Source organism: Vulpes vulpes, chromosome 1 (genome assembly GCF_048418805.1).
Source record: "Vulpes vulpes isolate BD-2025 chromosome 1, VulVul3, whole genome shotgun sequence".
Classification (NCBI taxonomy): Eukaryota; Metazoa; Chordata; class Mammalia; order Carnivora; family Canidae; genus Vulpes; species Vulpes vulpes.
Genome location: NC_132780.1, coordinates 16,803,226 through 16,818,129, shown reverse-complemented (window position 1 = coordinate 16,818,129; position 14,904 = coordinate 16,803,226). Strand labels below are relative to the sequence as shown.

The 14,904-nt window shown below is 53.5% G+C and overlaps 1 protein-coding gene and 1 pseudogene across 1 annotated transcript; both read left to right on the top strand.

Moving 5' to 3' along the window:
• The first annotated feature begins 236 nt into the window (after nucleotides 1-236).
• On the top strand, nucleotides 237-4,950 carry LOC112931458 (kallikrein-15). The gene is made up of 5 exons (XM_072757592.1): nucleotides 237-279; nucleotides 2,587-2,743; nucleotides 3,027-3,310; nucleotides 3,431-3,567; nucleotides 4,611-4,950. Exons 1-5 carry the CDS (start codon nucleotides 237-239, stop codon nucleotides 4,761-4,763), a joined length of 774 nt encoding a protein of 257 aa, XP_072613693.1. The 3' UTR covers nucleotides 4,764-4,950.
• A 1,561-nt stretch (nucleotides 4,951-6,511) lies between these two features.
• On the top strand, nucleotides 6,512-13,155 carry LOC140598972 (kallikrein-1-like; annotated as a pseudogene).
• The last annotated feature ends 1,749 nt before the right edge of the window (nucleotides 13,156-14,904 follow it).

The following is a 14,904-nucleotide window of genomic DNA, read 5'->3' as shown; positions in this document are numbered from 1 at the left end:
ACCTGAGGGTTTGTTCTGGTAACTGGAGGAACAAGAGGACCCTTGGAGATGGAGAACCTAGAAGGAAGAGCACTCTGGGGTGGGGGTGGGGCAAAGATGGTGGAAGAAGTTTCTCAAGTAGCTGGTGGGATGAGTTTGTGTCTGGAGGGATCCAGCGGGGCACAAGTGTCCAGTCTCACCCCAGTTCACTCTCTCCCCTCCCCAGACTTCAGCAGAACCTTCATCCCTGCTCCACAATGTGGCTTCTCCTTACCTTCTCCTTCTTGCTGACTGCAGCAGGTGAGGTGGGCCCAGGTCAGGTCTGGGTCTGTGGGAATCTAATGCCCCCACCCTCCATGCATCAGGAGCAAATCCAGACCTGCAATCTTCCACCATCCCCAACCCCTCCTCCCTGACCTCTTCCCTGCTGGGTCCTCACTCCACCCAGGAGCTGTCAGAGAACTGGGGCTGCTCTAGAGCCCCCATGCCAACTGGGGCCTCCTGCTGCTCCTGACAACAAGAACAACCCCGGGGTGACCGAGACCTGAGTTTGAGTTCTGGGGATGCCCCTTCCTTGCTATGTGACATTGAGGAAATTACTTCACCCCTCCCTACCCAGAGTGCCTTCTCTAGAAGACAGCACCCACCCATGACAATAATGGCGAGGTTTCAATAGCATGAGGCAGATAATGCCCATACTAAGTCTTTAACAAGTGTTAAGAGGCCAAGATCACAAACCATGGGCTTGATTCCAACTCACCGTGTTCTGGTTACTTAACATCTTTGTCACTCTGGATCCCCAACTGGACCATCGAGGTAAAAGCAGAGGCCCCCAGGGTTGTGAGGATTAATCTGATCCTGTATGCAAGGTATGAGAAGGTACCGGGTCTAGGGTACTGCCCTGCAAGAGCCTGTTAGCGAGCGAGTGCTGGGTATATGCAGGGCACTCGTGTGGATTAATGCCAGAGCTCACCTAAATCTCAAAACATCTCTGTGGAGTGAGCTCTGCTGGCTTCATTTCCAATATTTTTTTTAAAAGATTGTATTTATTTATACATGAGAGGCACAGAGAGAGGGGCAGAGACGTAAGCAGAGGGAGAAGCAGGCTCCTTGCAAGTACCCCATGTGGGACTCCATTCCAGGACCCCAGGATCATGAACTGAGCCAAAGGCAGACACTGAGCCACCCAGGTGCACCTGGCTTCATTTGACAGGGGAGCGGGCTGAGGCTGGAGAGAGGTGGCCACTATGTCAAGGTGACCCTGGGTGCCAGAAAACTCCAGACCTTGTTTAGCTACCACCCATGGAGAATTAAAGTATAACCTGATCCCTCTACTCTGGACAAGTTGAAGGTGGATTTTCATTATGCCCCCACATGACCCTCACCACTGGGGGCCCACTGAAGCTACCCCCTGCTGTCAGCCTCCCCTCAGTCTTCTGATGTACTGTCTCCTCTCTGCCTCCCTCCTGCCTGCTGCACCAGCCAGGGCCTCCACCCTCTGCCAGTTGGTACTGGCTGGGTGCAGCCTCGATGCCCAGCTGTTCAGCTCACATCCTCCATCCGTCTTTGGAGGACAACAACCCCACCCTTGCTTTCTTAAGCCCCCTGTCCACCACATCCACATTCCCCCGACCTTGCCAGGGACCTTGGCCCAGTTCCTGACCCTGGTAGGCAGAGTATGTGCATTTGGTCTGGCTGTGCAAATTCCTGCCCCAGAGTGGGTGTCTGTGTGTCTTGCTGTGACTTTCAGGGGTCATAACCCCCATTGCCCAGTAGTGGATCATGGTCTTATGACCTTGAAATATCCCTGTTTAGGTAGCCTTATGCATGGTGCTCTGTGTGTGTGTGTGTGTTTGCGTGTGGTGGGCTTTCAAAGCCCTGTGTGTCCAACTCCAGTCCACATGTGGGAACCAGGTCCCCTGTGTGAAATTTAGGTGTGAGCTTTGAGGTCCAAATCAGTGTCTGTGTGTGGGTGTGCACGCGCATACCCATGCTTGAACTGTCCAGATTCATACATACCTATGAAGGTCTGTGCTGTGATGATTTCTGAAGCTGCTAACCCATGCAGATGCAGGTGAATTTCAGCTTAAATTGCTCTCGACATCGGTTCCTAAGTTTGGAACATTGGCTGTGCCTCTAGGTTTGCCCATGACCTTGTGTGGCCACATGCGCATTTGGCTGAGATGTTCTGACTCTAGAGCCAAGACTGTGTGTCATACATACCGAGTGCCCACATCCACTTGATGGTCTATGACAGCTTGGTGACCTTGAATGGCTGGTTCCAAGTAGCCATCTTCCTGGTCCCGGTCTCCACTTCTCACCTCAGGGGACTTCTTGACTTCTGATCCTTTCCCACCTATGTGCTCTCCCAGAATCCTGTAGTACACGGGAAAGGGCCAAGGGCAGGGGGACAGTCCTGGAGCAAAGCAGCAGCACTTGTAAAAGCCAACAGAAGGCAGGGCTAAAAAATTCAAGGACAGGGATGTCTTCAGAGGTTGGAGGAAAGCACAAATGAAAAACACGTCGTATGGGCAGAGTGCACGCAAAGGTGTGGGGCCCAGGGAAAAGCCTCTGTCCACAGGGATCCTCCTCTGCCCCTTCTCCCAGCGGTCCAGGACGACACTGACAAGACACTGGGAGGCGAAGAGTGTGAGCCCCACTCCCAGCCATGGCAAGTGGCCCTCTTTGAGCGTGGACGGTTCAACTGTGGTGCTTCCCTCATCTCTGCGCACTGGGTGCTGTCTGCAGCCCACTGCCAAACCCGGTATGAAGGCAGGGCTCAAAGTCCTCAGGGGCACCAAGGGTCTAGAGATCAGAGAATCTCGGATTGTGAGGAGGAAAGAGCCCAGCCTAGGGGCTGAGTTCCAGGTGGCCGCACCTCCTTGGTCCCGAGAGGCCAGAGGCGGCCACTACTACTGGCTTCAGCGCCCCGGGCAGTGGCGGAATGGCATCTCCAGATTCCCAAAGGGGGGGGACCCCAGCTTGCCCACTCTTTGATCTCTGTGCCTCCTGCTCGCTCCACCTGCGATAATCACCTGCCCGCACAGCTTCATGAGAGCGCGCCTGGGCGAGCACAATCTGCGCAAGCGCGATGGTCCCGAGCAGTTGAGGACCTTGGCTCGCGTCATCCCACACCCGCTCTATGAAGCACACAGCCATCGCCACGACGTCATGTTGCTACGTCTAACCCGGCCCGCGCGCCTCTCGCGGCAAGTGCGCCCCGTGGCGCTGCCCACGCGTTGCCCCCAACCGGCCGAGGCCTGCGTGGTGTCCGGCTGGGGGCTGGTGTCTGACCACAAGCCTGGGACCAAAGGGAGCACAGACTCACAAGGTGCGTGACAGGAGGGGCTGGGTGTCAGGCCTCCAGGGACCCTAGCCCTCCAGGGCTCTTGGGCGAGGCAGGCAAGGGCCTGAAAATACAGATTCACTCCAAGTCCACTGTCCTCCCCAGTGAGTCTCCCAGATGCCCTGCATTGTGCCAACATCAGTGTTATCCCGGCCGCCTCTTGTAACAAGGACTACCCAGGGCGCCTGATGGCCTCTATGGTGTGTGCAGGAGCAGAGGGTGGAGGCACCGAGTCCTGTGAGGTCAGAGCCACGGGGTAGGGGAAATGGTTTGGGAGTTGGGATGGGGTAAGGTTGTGCTTGCTTTGGGCCACAGAAGATGTAGGCATAGGTTTGGGGATGGAGAAGAAAGAGCAGTGAGAATGGGGCTGGGGGGAGACTGAAGATGAGGTTGAGTTGGGTTTGGGGTGGATGATGTGGTGTTCGGTTTGCAACATCCTGAGCTTGAGTTAGGGATAGGAATGGGCTTGGTTTTATTTATTTATTTTTTTTAAGATTTATTTGTTTTCAGGAGAGAGAGAGCAGAAGGTGAGGAGGGGGCAAAGAGAGAGAGGGAGAGAGAGAGAATGTCAAGCAGACACTCTGCTGAGCGCATGGAGCCTGGAGCCTGGAGCATGATGGGGGGCTCCATCCCAGGGCCCCAACCCAAAGTCAAGATCTGACGCTAATCAACTGTGCCACCCCGCACTCTGGTTTCTTTTTTTTTTATTTCATTTATTCATGAGAGACAGAGAGAGAGGCAGAGACACAGGCAGAGGGAGAAGCAGACTCCGTGCAGGGAGCCTGATGTGGGACTGAATCCTGGGTCTCCAGGATCACGCCCTGGGCTGAAGGCGGCACTAAACCGCTGAGCCACCTAGGCTCCCCAAAACCTCAACCCCCCTGGTTTGATTTTAAATGGAAAATATGTTGGGTGGAATTGGGGGCAGGGTACATTTTGTCTAGGATGTGACAGACATGATGACTGGGATTGGTTGTGTTGCCAGTGAGGATAGGCGTGGGTCTGGTTTGACTCTGAATGGGGAAGATGTAGGGGCTGGCCTGGGTTGGGGTTACACGGGGAGGACTGAACACGGGTTGGCCGAGTTGTATTGATTGTGTTGGCACGGGTTTGGGTTGGATTGGTGTGGCTTACATTGGGTTATATTGAGTTGGGGTGGGTGGGATGGCATGCGGTGGGGTGGGGTGGGATTGGAGTTTGACCGAGATGGTCAATGGTGATTAGGATAAGGATGGGGACACTGGATCCAGAAGTTTCCCATTCAAACTCTCCCTTCTCCACACAGGGTGACTCCGGGGGACCCCTGGTCTGTAGGGGAGTCCTGCAGGGCATTGTGTCCTGGGGTGACGTCCCCTGTGACACTACCACCAAGCCTGGTGTCTATACCAAAGTCTGCAGCTACTTGGAGTGGATCAAGGAAACCATGAAGAGGAACTAACTATCTGGGCCTGACACCGGTGTCTCTGGCTGAGCACAAGCTCCCACAGCTGGCCAACAACCCCATCCTGACCTGGGACAGAAGGGACAGAATCAAGCCATCCCTCAAGACCTCATTTGTCCAAGGCCCACATGTTAGGACTTGTCCCGTCTTAGGCCAGAGCCGGTGCTCAAGGTCACCTGTTGAAACACTGAGATAACAAGAGTGCTGATGCAAGTTTCTCTGTAGGAGTTTCTGTGACTTTCTCCTGGCGATGAAGGGAAGTGGGAACCAGACACTGGGAGCGGACCCAGAGCCTCTGTACGTTGTTCCTTTTCACCCACTGCCCCGATGCCTCCCTGAAGAGAAGTGGCTTGAAGGAGGGCTCCCTCCATTCCCTTATGCATAGGATCAGCTGTGTAATCTTGAGGAAAAGGCCCAATGCCACTCAGCTCTGATTTCCCCATCATAAAACAGAGCTCATCAAATTGCTTACCTCACAGGGTTGTAAGGGATCAAATGAGGAAGTTCACATGAACTGATTCAAATAGTGCCTGGCCCTGGGCAAATATATCTCTGGACCCCAGTGAAAGGACCCAGCACACTCTAGATGATCAAGAATGACTTCATTTTCTTCGATATTTAGCTGTGGGCTTCCTGGTGGCCAGGCAAAAGGGCCAGTGCTCTCCTCCCCTTAGACACAGCGGAGGTTGGGTTACCCTGTGGCCCACTTTAATTTTCCAGAAGAGCCAAGGGAATGTGCCTTTGAATTTAACATTGAGGCTGCAGATTTCTGGTTCCCGATTCTCCACAGAGATCACCCCAAAAGGTGATTTTCAAGGTCACTGAGTGTTGGACTACAACAACCTGGCTCCTGTGACCTAAATATTTTGAATCAGACTCTGTGGAGGGGACACTCTTGACCGTACAAGGCAGATAGTCTGGTACTCCTGGAACTTTGGAGGATATAACCTTGAGCATCCAGATCTGGGGAGCATGGAGTGGGGGCAGGGCGTAATGGGATTCCAACATTGCCTGGGGGCAAAAAGAACTCTGGATTTTGAAATGTGAGGGAACTTATTCAGGGAGACCACCGAAACTTCATCGTCCTGGATCTGGGGGCACTAGGATTGTGGTGGTAGGTACCCTAAGAAATCATCTGGAGAGAAACAACAGAAAGGGACCTAGATCCTGAGTCAGGCACTGCAAGAACCAGGGTGTTCTGAGAGCTGAGCCTTACCTTTCAGAGGCAGCAGAAGCTGGGAATCTACACTCTGGCTCCAAGTGGTGCGGGGAGAAGGGATTCAGAGCCCCACTGCTGGTGTTTGAAGATACACCGGGTTTTCGGGTTTTCGGGTGTGTGACTTTACTTGGGGTTCCGGGATGCAGGGCTTTGTATTGGAGGTCAGAGATTCCTCCACTCTCTGTTTCTTGTCCCCCTCACACCCTCCACATCCTCTCACTGGCTCTGTCTCCAAGAGCAGGGGCCCAGGAGCTCCAGGCCCTGCCCTGTCTGGCCTCAGGCCCCAGGCCCCAGGAATGCTTCCAGGATAATCAGACCCTGCAGAACAACAGGTGCGCACTCTCCCGCCCCTTGCATAGCACTGGGGTAGGAGTAGGTGTCCAGTCCCCAGGCAGCAGGGGCAGGGCCTTGGCCAGCATCTGGGTGCCAGCAGGGCAGGGGCGGAGCCCCAGGGTGGGGCGGGGCAGGGGGAGGGTGGGGGGGGGATATGAGGGATTTAAAACACTCCTTGGGGAGGCTTCCAAGCTCCCAGCTCACCACCAGCCTGCCCGTGGTCACCATGTGGTTCCTGGTTCTGTGCCTTGCCCTGTCCCTGGCGGGGACTGGTGAGACAGTGGGGACGATGTGGGAGGGGGAATGGGCCTGACTCTCATGCTCCCTCACCTCCCCACGACCTCTTCTCCTCCCACAGTCCACCCCAGACCCAGGTCCCAGGCTCTTTCCCAGGCCCTTAAAGTCCTACCCCAGCCTGTCCTCTTTGTCACAGTCCTCACTCTTGCCCTAAGTCCCTGCTCCCTCCCAGGAACCCCCAGAACTATCTTCTCTTCCTCACTCAGACCCTGCTCTGAGCCACTTGACCAAAGGGGCAGAGCCTGGGCCACCTCTGTCTCCCTCTTTGGGGGGCTCCAACTCTTCCAAGGAGTGCACCCAGTCCCGATCACCCCCTCTCACCTTCTAGTTCTCTATGGCTCTGGCACCTGAGTCTGCAAATCCTTTGGCACCCTGGTGACTTTTCCCACCCAGCTGTCAGCTCTCAACTAGGTCTTCCACTGCCTGGCATCTGCTTCCCTTGAAATCTTCCCAGGACCCCCAAATCCCACCAGACACCTATGCTTCTCCCCACACAGACTTGCTGGCCCGTGACTCCAGGTGGGGCCCCCATCCTGGTATGAGGATTCTACAAATGTCTCTTCCTTTCCCAAGTCTTACCCCTGAACCCTGATCCAGCATCGCCCCCTCGTCTCCCTGAGGAACAACACCGGAAACCCCAACTACAGATTCCTTTCCTTGTAGAATTTCCTTCCTCCCCAAGTGAATCCAGGCTCCAGGCTTCCCCAAGTGAATCCCTCCAGTTTGGCGCTGGTTTTCTGGACTTCCCTCCAGGAACCCAAATACCTTCAGAGCCCAGCTGGCCTGCCCCACCCCCCACCCGGACTCCAGCACATGACTCTCAAACCCCACATCAAGTGTGTCCTCCCTGCATTCCCACAGCTGCTTGGCCCCTATATGCCTCCATCTTCATTCCTGTCCAGACTACCCCCCCCGCCCCCCGCAGAGAACCCCAGATCCTTCCACTACCCTTAGACCCTGAACCTCATCTGCATGACAATCACCCAATCCAGAAGAACAACCATCTGGCTCTGTCTCCTCCTGAGCCCCCTCCCAGTCCTGGCCCCAACCCCAGTTCCAGGGACCCACCCCTCTCACAAAGCCATTCCTGTTCAAGGCCCAAGCCCCCAAGGGATCTTTTCCCTGCCCCAATCAAAGGACCTCAAATCACAGCCAGACTCCTTAGCCCAGATGCTATTCTTGACCTCTCAGACCTCCTTCCCTGCATCTTCCAGAACCCCCAAAGCCCAACATGACCCTAACTAATCCCTCAGCCTGGGATTCTTGGAACCCCCAAAACCTTTCTACCCAGCTCTTGAGCCACTGTCTCGGGGCACACATTCTCTGTTTCTAGCTTCCTTTTTCCCCTCTCAGAACTCACAATTTTCTGCTCCCCAGTCCAAGACCCCAAATCTCCCCCACATTGCCCAATCCCCACACCACATGCTGCTCCAGATGCTGCCTTCTTGTCTCCTGCCTGATCCTTGTGGTTGGCTCTGTTCTCAGCATCCTCTCCCCACCCAGGACCCACCACCAACCCACAACCCCAGGGATGGCTCTAGAATTCCAGAACCTTCCCAAAATCCCTGCCCTCTCCCCAGAACCCTGTCCTGCTCCCCTGCCCCAACATCCCTCCAACCGCACGCACGCACGGCACAGCTGCCTCTCCTAGCCCTGGCCCTCAGGGCCCCACTGCCACCCCCCACCTGCCCTGACCCAGCACCCCCTGCAGGTGCCGCACCCCCTGTTCAGTCCCGGATCATAGGCGGCTGGGATTGTACGAAGAATTCTCAACCGTGGCAGGCAGCTCTGTACCATTACAGCAAGTTCCAGTGTGGGGGTGTCCTGGTGCACCCAGAGTGGGTGCTCACCGCTGCCCACTGCATAAACGAGTGAGTGGGGGCAGGGCATTGGGGACGACGGGTATCTGTGCTCTCACTGTCTGGGCACTGCCCCTGGGTTAGCCTCAGGGGAGGCTGGGGAACTGAGGGAAACAAAGGTGGTCCTCCTCTAGGTCCCATGGAGAGTGGCAGGGACGACCCCAGGGAAGCCCTCCCAGACAGCCTGTGTCTCTCTGTCTCTCCTTACAACTATCTTCCTGTGTCTCCCCGCCCTGTCTCTCTGCGTCTCTCAGCCCCTGGTGCTGTCGGTGTCTGACTGTGATTTATCTCTATCTCCCACTCTCTCCTGTTCTGGTATCTGTGTGTGTCCCTGTGTCTGTCCTCCTCTGGATCCCTCTGCTGCATCCCTGTCACTGTATGTCCCACTCTTCATCTCTCTGCCCCATCTCTCTCTTTGGGTCTCTGCCCCATTGCTGCTGAACACCCCCCAGGACGGGAGTGAGAGGGACCTCCAGAGAACAGGAAGGGACTATCCGACATGTGTGTCTATGACAAGGATGCCCTGCAGGGGTACACACGGAGGGCTGTTTCTGCTGGTGCCCTGTTGGGGCTCCGAAGGAAGGAGGAGGAGAGGGGGAGGAGGAAGGTAGGCAGGGGGTGGAGGAAGGGGGAGAAGGTCCAGAGAGGGACAGGACCGACCTTGGGCTGGTGGCCAGGCCACCCGCTGCTGGGAACCAGCCCCACAGCCCCTGCTGCAGCTGAGCCAGTCCCAGGCCCCACCTCCTCCCACGCCTCCCCCTCTGCTCTTTCTCTTCCTCACACTTCCTGTAGTCTTCACTCTCTCCCTTTGTGCTCTCTCTCTTTCACTCTCCTCGTCTTCCTCTCTGGCTTTGACCTGTCACGTCCTTCTGTCTCACTTATGGTTTTTCCTCGTAGCTCTTTTCCTTCTCAACTGTCTCTCTCTCCCCATTTCTCCATGTGTCTCTCTGTCTTTGGGTCCCTCCTCCAGCTCCCTGGTCTCTTCTCCCTATCCTGCCTCTCTATCCTCATTCCTTGGGGCCCCCTCTCTCCTCAGCAATTACCAGCTCTGGCTGGGTCACTACAACCTGTTCCAGCATGAAGACACGAGAAGCTTCCCTCACCCTGAATCAACCTGAGTCTCCTGAAGAACCATACCCGCCTCCCAGAAGAGGACTACAGTCATGACCTCATGCTGCTGCGCCTCGCAGAGCCCGCTCAGATTACAGATGCTGTGAGGGTCCTGGACCTGCCCACCCAGGAACCTCAAGTGGGAGCACCTGCTATGCCTCTGACTGGGGCAGCATCCAACCCGATAAGTGTATGCCAGGGCCAGACCCTGCAGCCTTTAGTACAGACACTTGGCTGTCGGGAGGAGGGGGCTGGGGTCTGGACTCTGGACCTGAGGGAGGACAGGCTGAGGAGTCACCTGGGGTCTGGCCACCACCCTTTTTCTCTCTGGTCTGTAGTCATATACCCAGATGATCTCCAGCGTGTGGACCTCGAACTCCTGTCCAATGATGTATGTGGCAACACCTACCCCGGGTCACACGCGTTGAGCCCGACCCTGCGCTGGGGCAGTGACGCAAGAAGGTTCAGACTTAGAGGTTGTGAGGTGCCCACGTTTTACTGTGGTGGAGAAGTCAGGGAGGGCGAGGGGGGAGGAAATCTTATCGCACGCCACGCCTTTCTGGGGGAGAGCCCGGTTCTCTAGCGGGGCGTAGCTACATTAAATGCTGGAACGCAGTGTCCTGCGGGGGGCGTGACTGGATCTCCTGGGGCAGGACTCGCCCTCAGAAAGCGAGGGGTTCCCACGCTGGAGGGCACCTTCGGGGCGTGGCCTGAGAGGGCTAGGCTAGGCACCCAGGGAATGGCCCTAGCTAGGTCCGGACACCGGGCCACACCTACTGGTTTGCGGGCTGAGGAGTGCAGAAACCCCACCGGAGGGGCGGTGTCACACTGCAGGGGTCCGCGGGGGCGGCTGTTCGGACTCGCGTCTCTGGCTCTGCTGCTGCGAGGCCCACCGACGACAGCTCACCCGCCGCTCCTGGAAGGACGTCCCTTGGCTCCACATGCCCAAGTGGTTGAAGTAGTTCAGAGCTCCTGGGGGCCGGGGGGCTAGTGGGCCGGGGGCTAGTGGGCCGTGGAACTCCGAGCGCCGCCCTAGGCCCCGCCTCTTCCCACGAGGCCGCCTCCCCTCGGGTCCGCTCCTCTCCCGGTCCCTTGCCCTGCCTCGAGCTCTCCCTGGCTCCGCCCCTTGCCCCCCGAAGCACCCCCTCTTCCTCCCGAGTCACCGCCCTCACCGACCCACAGCATCAAGGAACCAGCGCCCCAGCACAGATAGGTGGTCACCAGGTAGGACACATGTGGCCTCGGCCTCGGTTATTGGCCCCTTCTGAGAATTACGTCTCTTTTTCGCCCTTCCCTACATTGCCTACTTTTTGAGCAGTGCGAGCCTGCTTCAGCCAAATAAGCTAAGACTCCATCTGCTTTGTTTCTGGCAAACTGTGTATCTTTCACACATAACCAGAAACCTACCCAGAATGTAAAAGCTTAGTCATATATACAGAATAGCAAGATTCCTGTGGGGTTCAATCACAGAATCCCGGTAGAGGGCTGCTCATGACACATCCTTGCCTTCTGGGGCCACAAAGAGTCATATGACTCTGGCTGTGCCAATCTCAGTGCCCCACAACCCAGGCCATGGTGACTGGCCCAAAGATGGGTACATGAGCAAAGCCAACCAGTCAGGCTCTGCCCTGGGACTTTTTCTAACTGAAGCGGCTAAGGGCTTTTTTCCCCTAGTCTATAGGATTGTGAGCCTGTGCCTGAGCCCTGGACCCCATTTGAAGGGGGCAGGAGATCTGATAGAGTAAAACTAAGAAAGGAACACAGACAAGAGTAGAGGGGAAAGAGCTGAGATGACATTCAAGTCATCCCAGAGACTAACCCATCTTGTGGTTTGGTCAGAAGTAGACATTTGTGGCATAAGCCTTAATGCCCATCCCCACTCACACCTCATCAGTGCATTGCATTGCTCTGGCCACTATATTGGGTTCGGGGTACTCGTGGGACCTGATCACACAAGACTTCTGCCAGAACTTTTTGTGTTTTTTTCCTGCCTGACCTGAGGCCCACATTGTTAGCAGTTCTGCCAGTTGTTTGTCCGCCTGCTCTCAGATCCATTCCCCACCCTCCCCTGTTCTGTATTGCAAGGACTACATTTCTGAGCCTCCTTTGCTCACTAGCTTAGCAGTATGCTTGGCTAATGGGCAGCACCAGCAGAAGACTGGCTCTGGAAGAAGAGGACAAGCCAGGGCATTTATTTCCCTCTCACTAAAGCCACCACCACCACCACCACCACCTCAGCTGGTGTCTTTAGCAGTAGCCACATTTTTTTTTCTGTGATTCTAGCCACCTCTAAGCAAATCCTACATGAGTCTATGCCTTCCAGATGGCTCCAGCTTCCGGGCTCTGCTAATACCACCACCTCCCTTTGTTCTGTCTTTACCTTTACTACCCTCTGAAGCATCTAGAATGATTTCTTTTTAAATTTTTTTTTTAAGATTTTATTTATTTATTCATTAGAGACACACAGAGAGAGGGGTGGGGCAGAGACACAGGCAGAGGGAGATGTAGGCTCCACGCAGGGAGCCCAATGCGGGACTCGATCCCGGGACCCCAGGATCATGTCCTGAGCTGAAGGCAGACGCCCAACCACTGAGCCACCCTGGCACCCCTAAAATGATGTATTTTCTTAACTAGATCCTGACTTACTATGTGGAATGAAGCCAAATAAATTAGTCAAGAAACAGACTATAATGTCTGATGCTATTACTTGGCTCTTGAATTCAGCCCTGCCTGAAAGCATTCCTACTCTCACCCTTTTTCATTTAGGTGAGACCATAAATTTCTTCACTCAAGCCATTTTCAGGTTAGATTTCCTATTATTTATGATCTAAAGACTTCTGACTAATTCAAACCCTTTCCATAAGTTGGCAAGGAGCACAGGATTCAATGCTGCCGCATACCATACTCTAGAATCACAATCAAACCCTAACACACAGACACACACACACTCACACACACACAACCAGAATTGAATTTTCACCAAAAATCTAGAGGGACAAGAACTCCCCAATCCTGAAAAGTAATTGGTAAAGTCTCAGAGGCAAAGGTGGACAAATTAGAACATAAAAGTTCCAAATTTCTACACCTTAAGAAAACCCCTCATAACCTATATGTTATGTTTCTATGCCAGCCATAAACATTGTACATTCTTAGCCTTGAATAAATGATGATTTACTTTTATTTTTTTTAATTTTTTTTTATTATAGTCACACACAGAGAGAGAGAGAGAGGCAGAGACACAGACAGAGGGAGAGAAGCAGGCTCCATGCACCGGAAGCCCGACGTGGGATTCGATCCCGGGTCTCCAGGATCACGCCCTGAGCCAAAGGCAGGCACCAAACCGCTGCGCCACCCAGGGATCCCTGATGATTTACTTTTAAAAAGAGAATTGTAATACTGTCTTGTGTGTTTTTTAAGTGTCAAGCATATACAGTATCTATAGAGACATACCTATATGTATGGGTGTGTATGTATGTGTTTGTAGATGTTTATAAAGCCATATTGTGTATAGACATAGCTATTTTCTCAGATGTGCAGAAAATAAGACTAGAAGAATACACACGAGCTAAAAGATGTCTTAGTAGCATCAGTTGTCCCCAGGAAGGGGAATGAGTAGGATGGTGGACAGAAATGCTAGAGGGAAACTTGCACTTGTTCACATGTTGAACCATATAAATATAGTGTCTGTTCAAATAAAAGTAACTTAAATTTTAAAATCACACAAAGTTACCATTTTAGAGCAAAGGGGAAATGAAATGAACATTCACTACTCACTCTCTCTGTCTTCCCAGCACCTCTGAACACTAGTCCACATTTGGAATATTTTCCCCAACACAGGCATCCACAGTTTCCAGGAAGGAAACCAGCCTCCCAAACAGTTAAGACCTCAGCACATGACCTCAGCACATGACCAGACTCTACCAATAAAGAGCCACACTACACTTGGAATCCGCCTCCAATAGTAGGCATGGACCCTATTCTGCTAGGTGTGGCCACAGCTACCTCCAGGGTCCCAGGGCACCAGAGAAAAGGGTTCCCCAGTGGAGTCCAGGCCCCAGAGATGGGGGTGCACAGGGCAAGCGGCAGTGTTACACCCAACCAGCCAGTCCTCCAGGGGTTTTTTGGGCATGATCCTGATCACTTGTCCCTGGGAGCCCAATTCTCTGCCTTCCACAGATTCTGCAAACTCCCCCAACATCCTGTATAAATCTATTTTCTACTTAAACTAGCTTTAATTGGCTTTGTTGCTTGTCATGAGAATCCTGACTCCTCTAGGGAGTGTATATCAACGCCATACAAAGTCTCCCCAAGCTCTTCTGAAGCACTGCTATTCTGCTCTTGGGAATACCCCCAGGGTAATTGTGCTCCAAAACAGTATCATAAATATGGGAGGAAGTTGCGAGCTGTTGTTTGTGCCCACTTTCCATATCCATTCCCACTCTTCTGGCAATAGCAACTTAACTTTGTTCAGAGGAACTCTCTGCCCACCTTTTGTCCTTCTGCTTCTGACAGAAATGACCCCTCCACTTACTCGTAAGAAAAGCATGTGATCTAGACCCAGCCAGTCATAGCATGACATCTTCCTGACCACAGCAACTTTTGCGGAGCAGAGTGAGAAATCCCAGGGAAGTAAATCTGATCCCATCAGAGCTAATCCTGAGATCCTTGCTTGAAGGCTACAGAAGACAACTTACTGTCTTTTCCCTGGGTGTTCACTAAAAGAGGACAGAATCTGGGTGCTGCTGATGGGCCCCATTGCCACTGCATGGACATAGCTGGCCTGAGGGCCCAATACAGAGGAAGTTCACAGAGACATGGCAAGAGATAAGTCCCCTAATGACACCCTCTAAGCACCATGATCCAGTAGTACCTGAACCAGAGCTAGACCTTTGTCTCTATTCTTTTCCATAATGTACATCCACCAACTTGAGTTTGGGAGGTATACAAGAAAGAGATATCCAAAATAAGTAAATAAGATTAATACCACACAGTGTTGCAGAAGTATCATGAACTTACTTGAGATCTGAAATGAAGGTAGGTGCAATTGGCTGGGGAACAAAAAATCCTTATAATAGCTAACTCTGCTGTAGTGCTTGATACGTGCCAGGCATGATTCTAATCCGTCTATGTGTTGTCTTGTTTTTTAACATTTTCTTTATTTATTTGAGAGAGAAAGTGACAGAGTGAGCAAGAACACAAATAAGGGGAGAAGCAGACTCCCTGATGAGCAGGGAGCCCAATGTGAGGCTGAATCCCAGGACTCTGGGATCACAGCACAAGCTCAAGGCAGATGCTTCACCAACTGAGCCACCCAGGCACC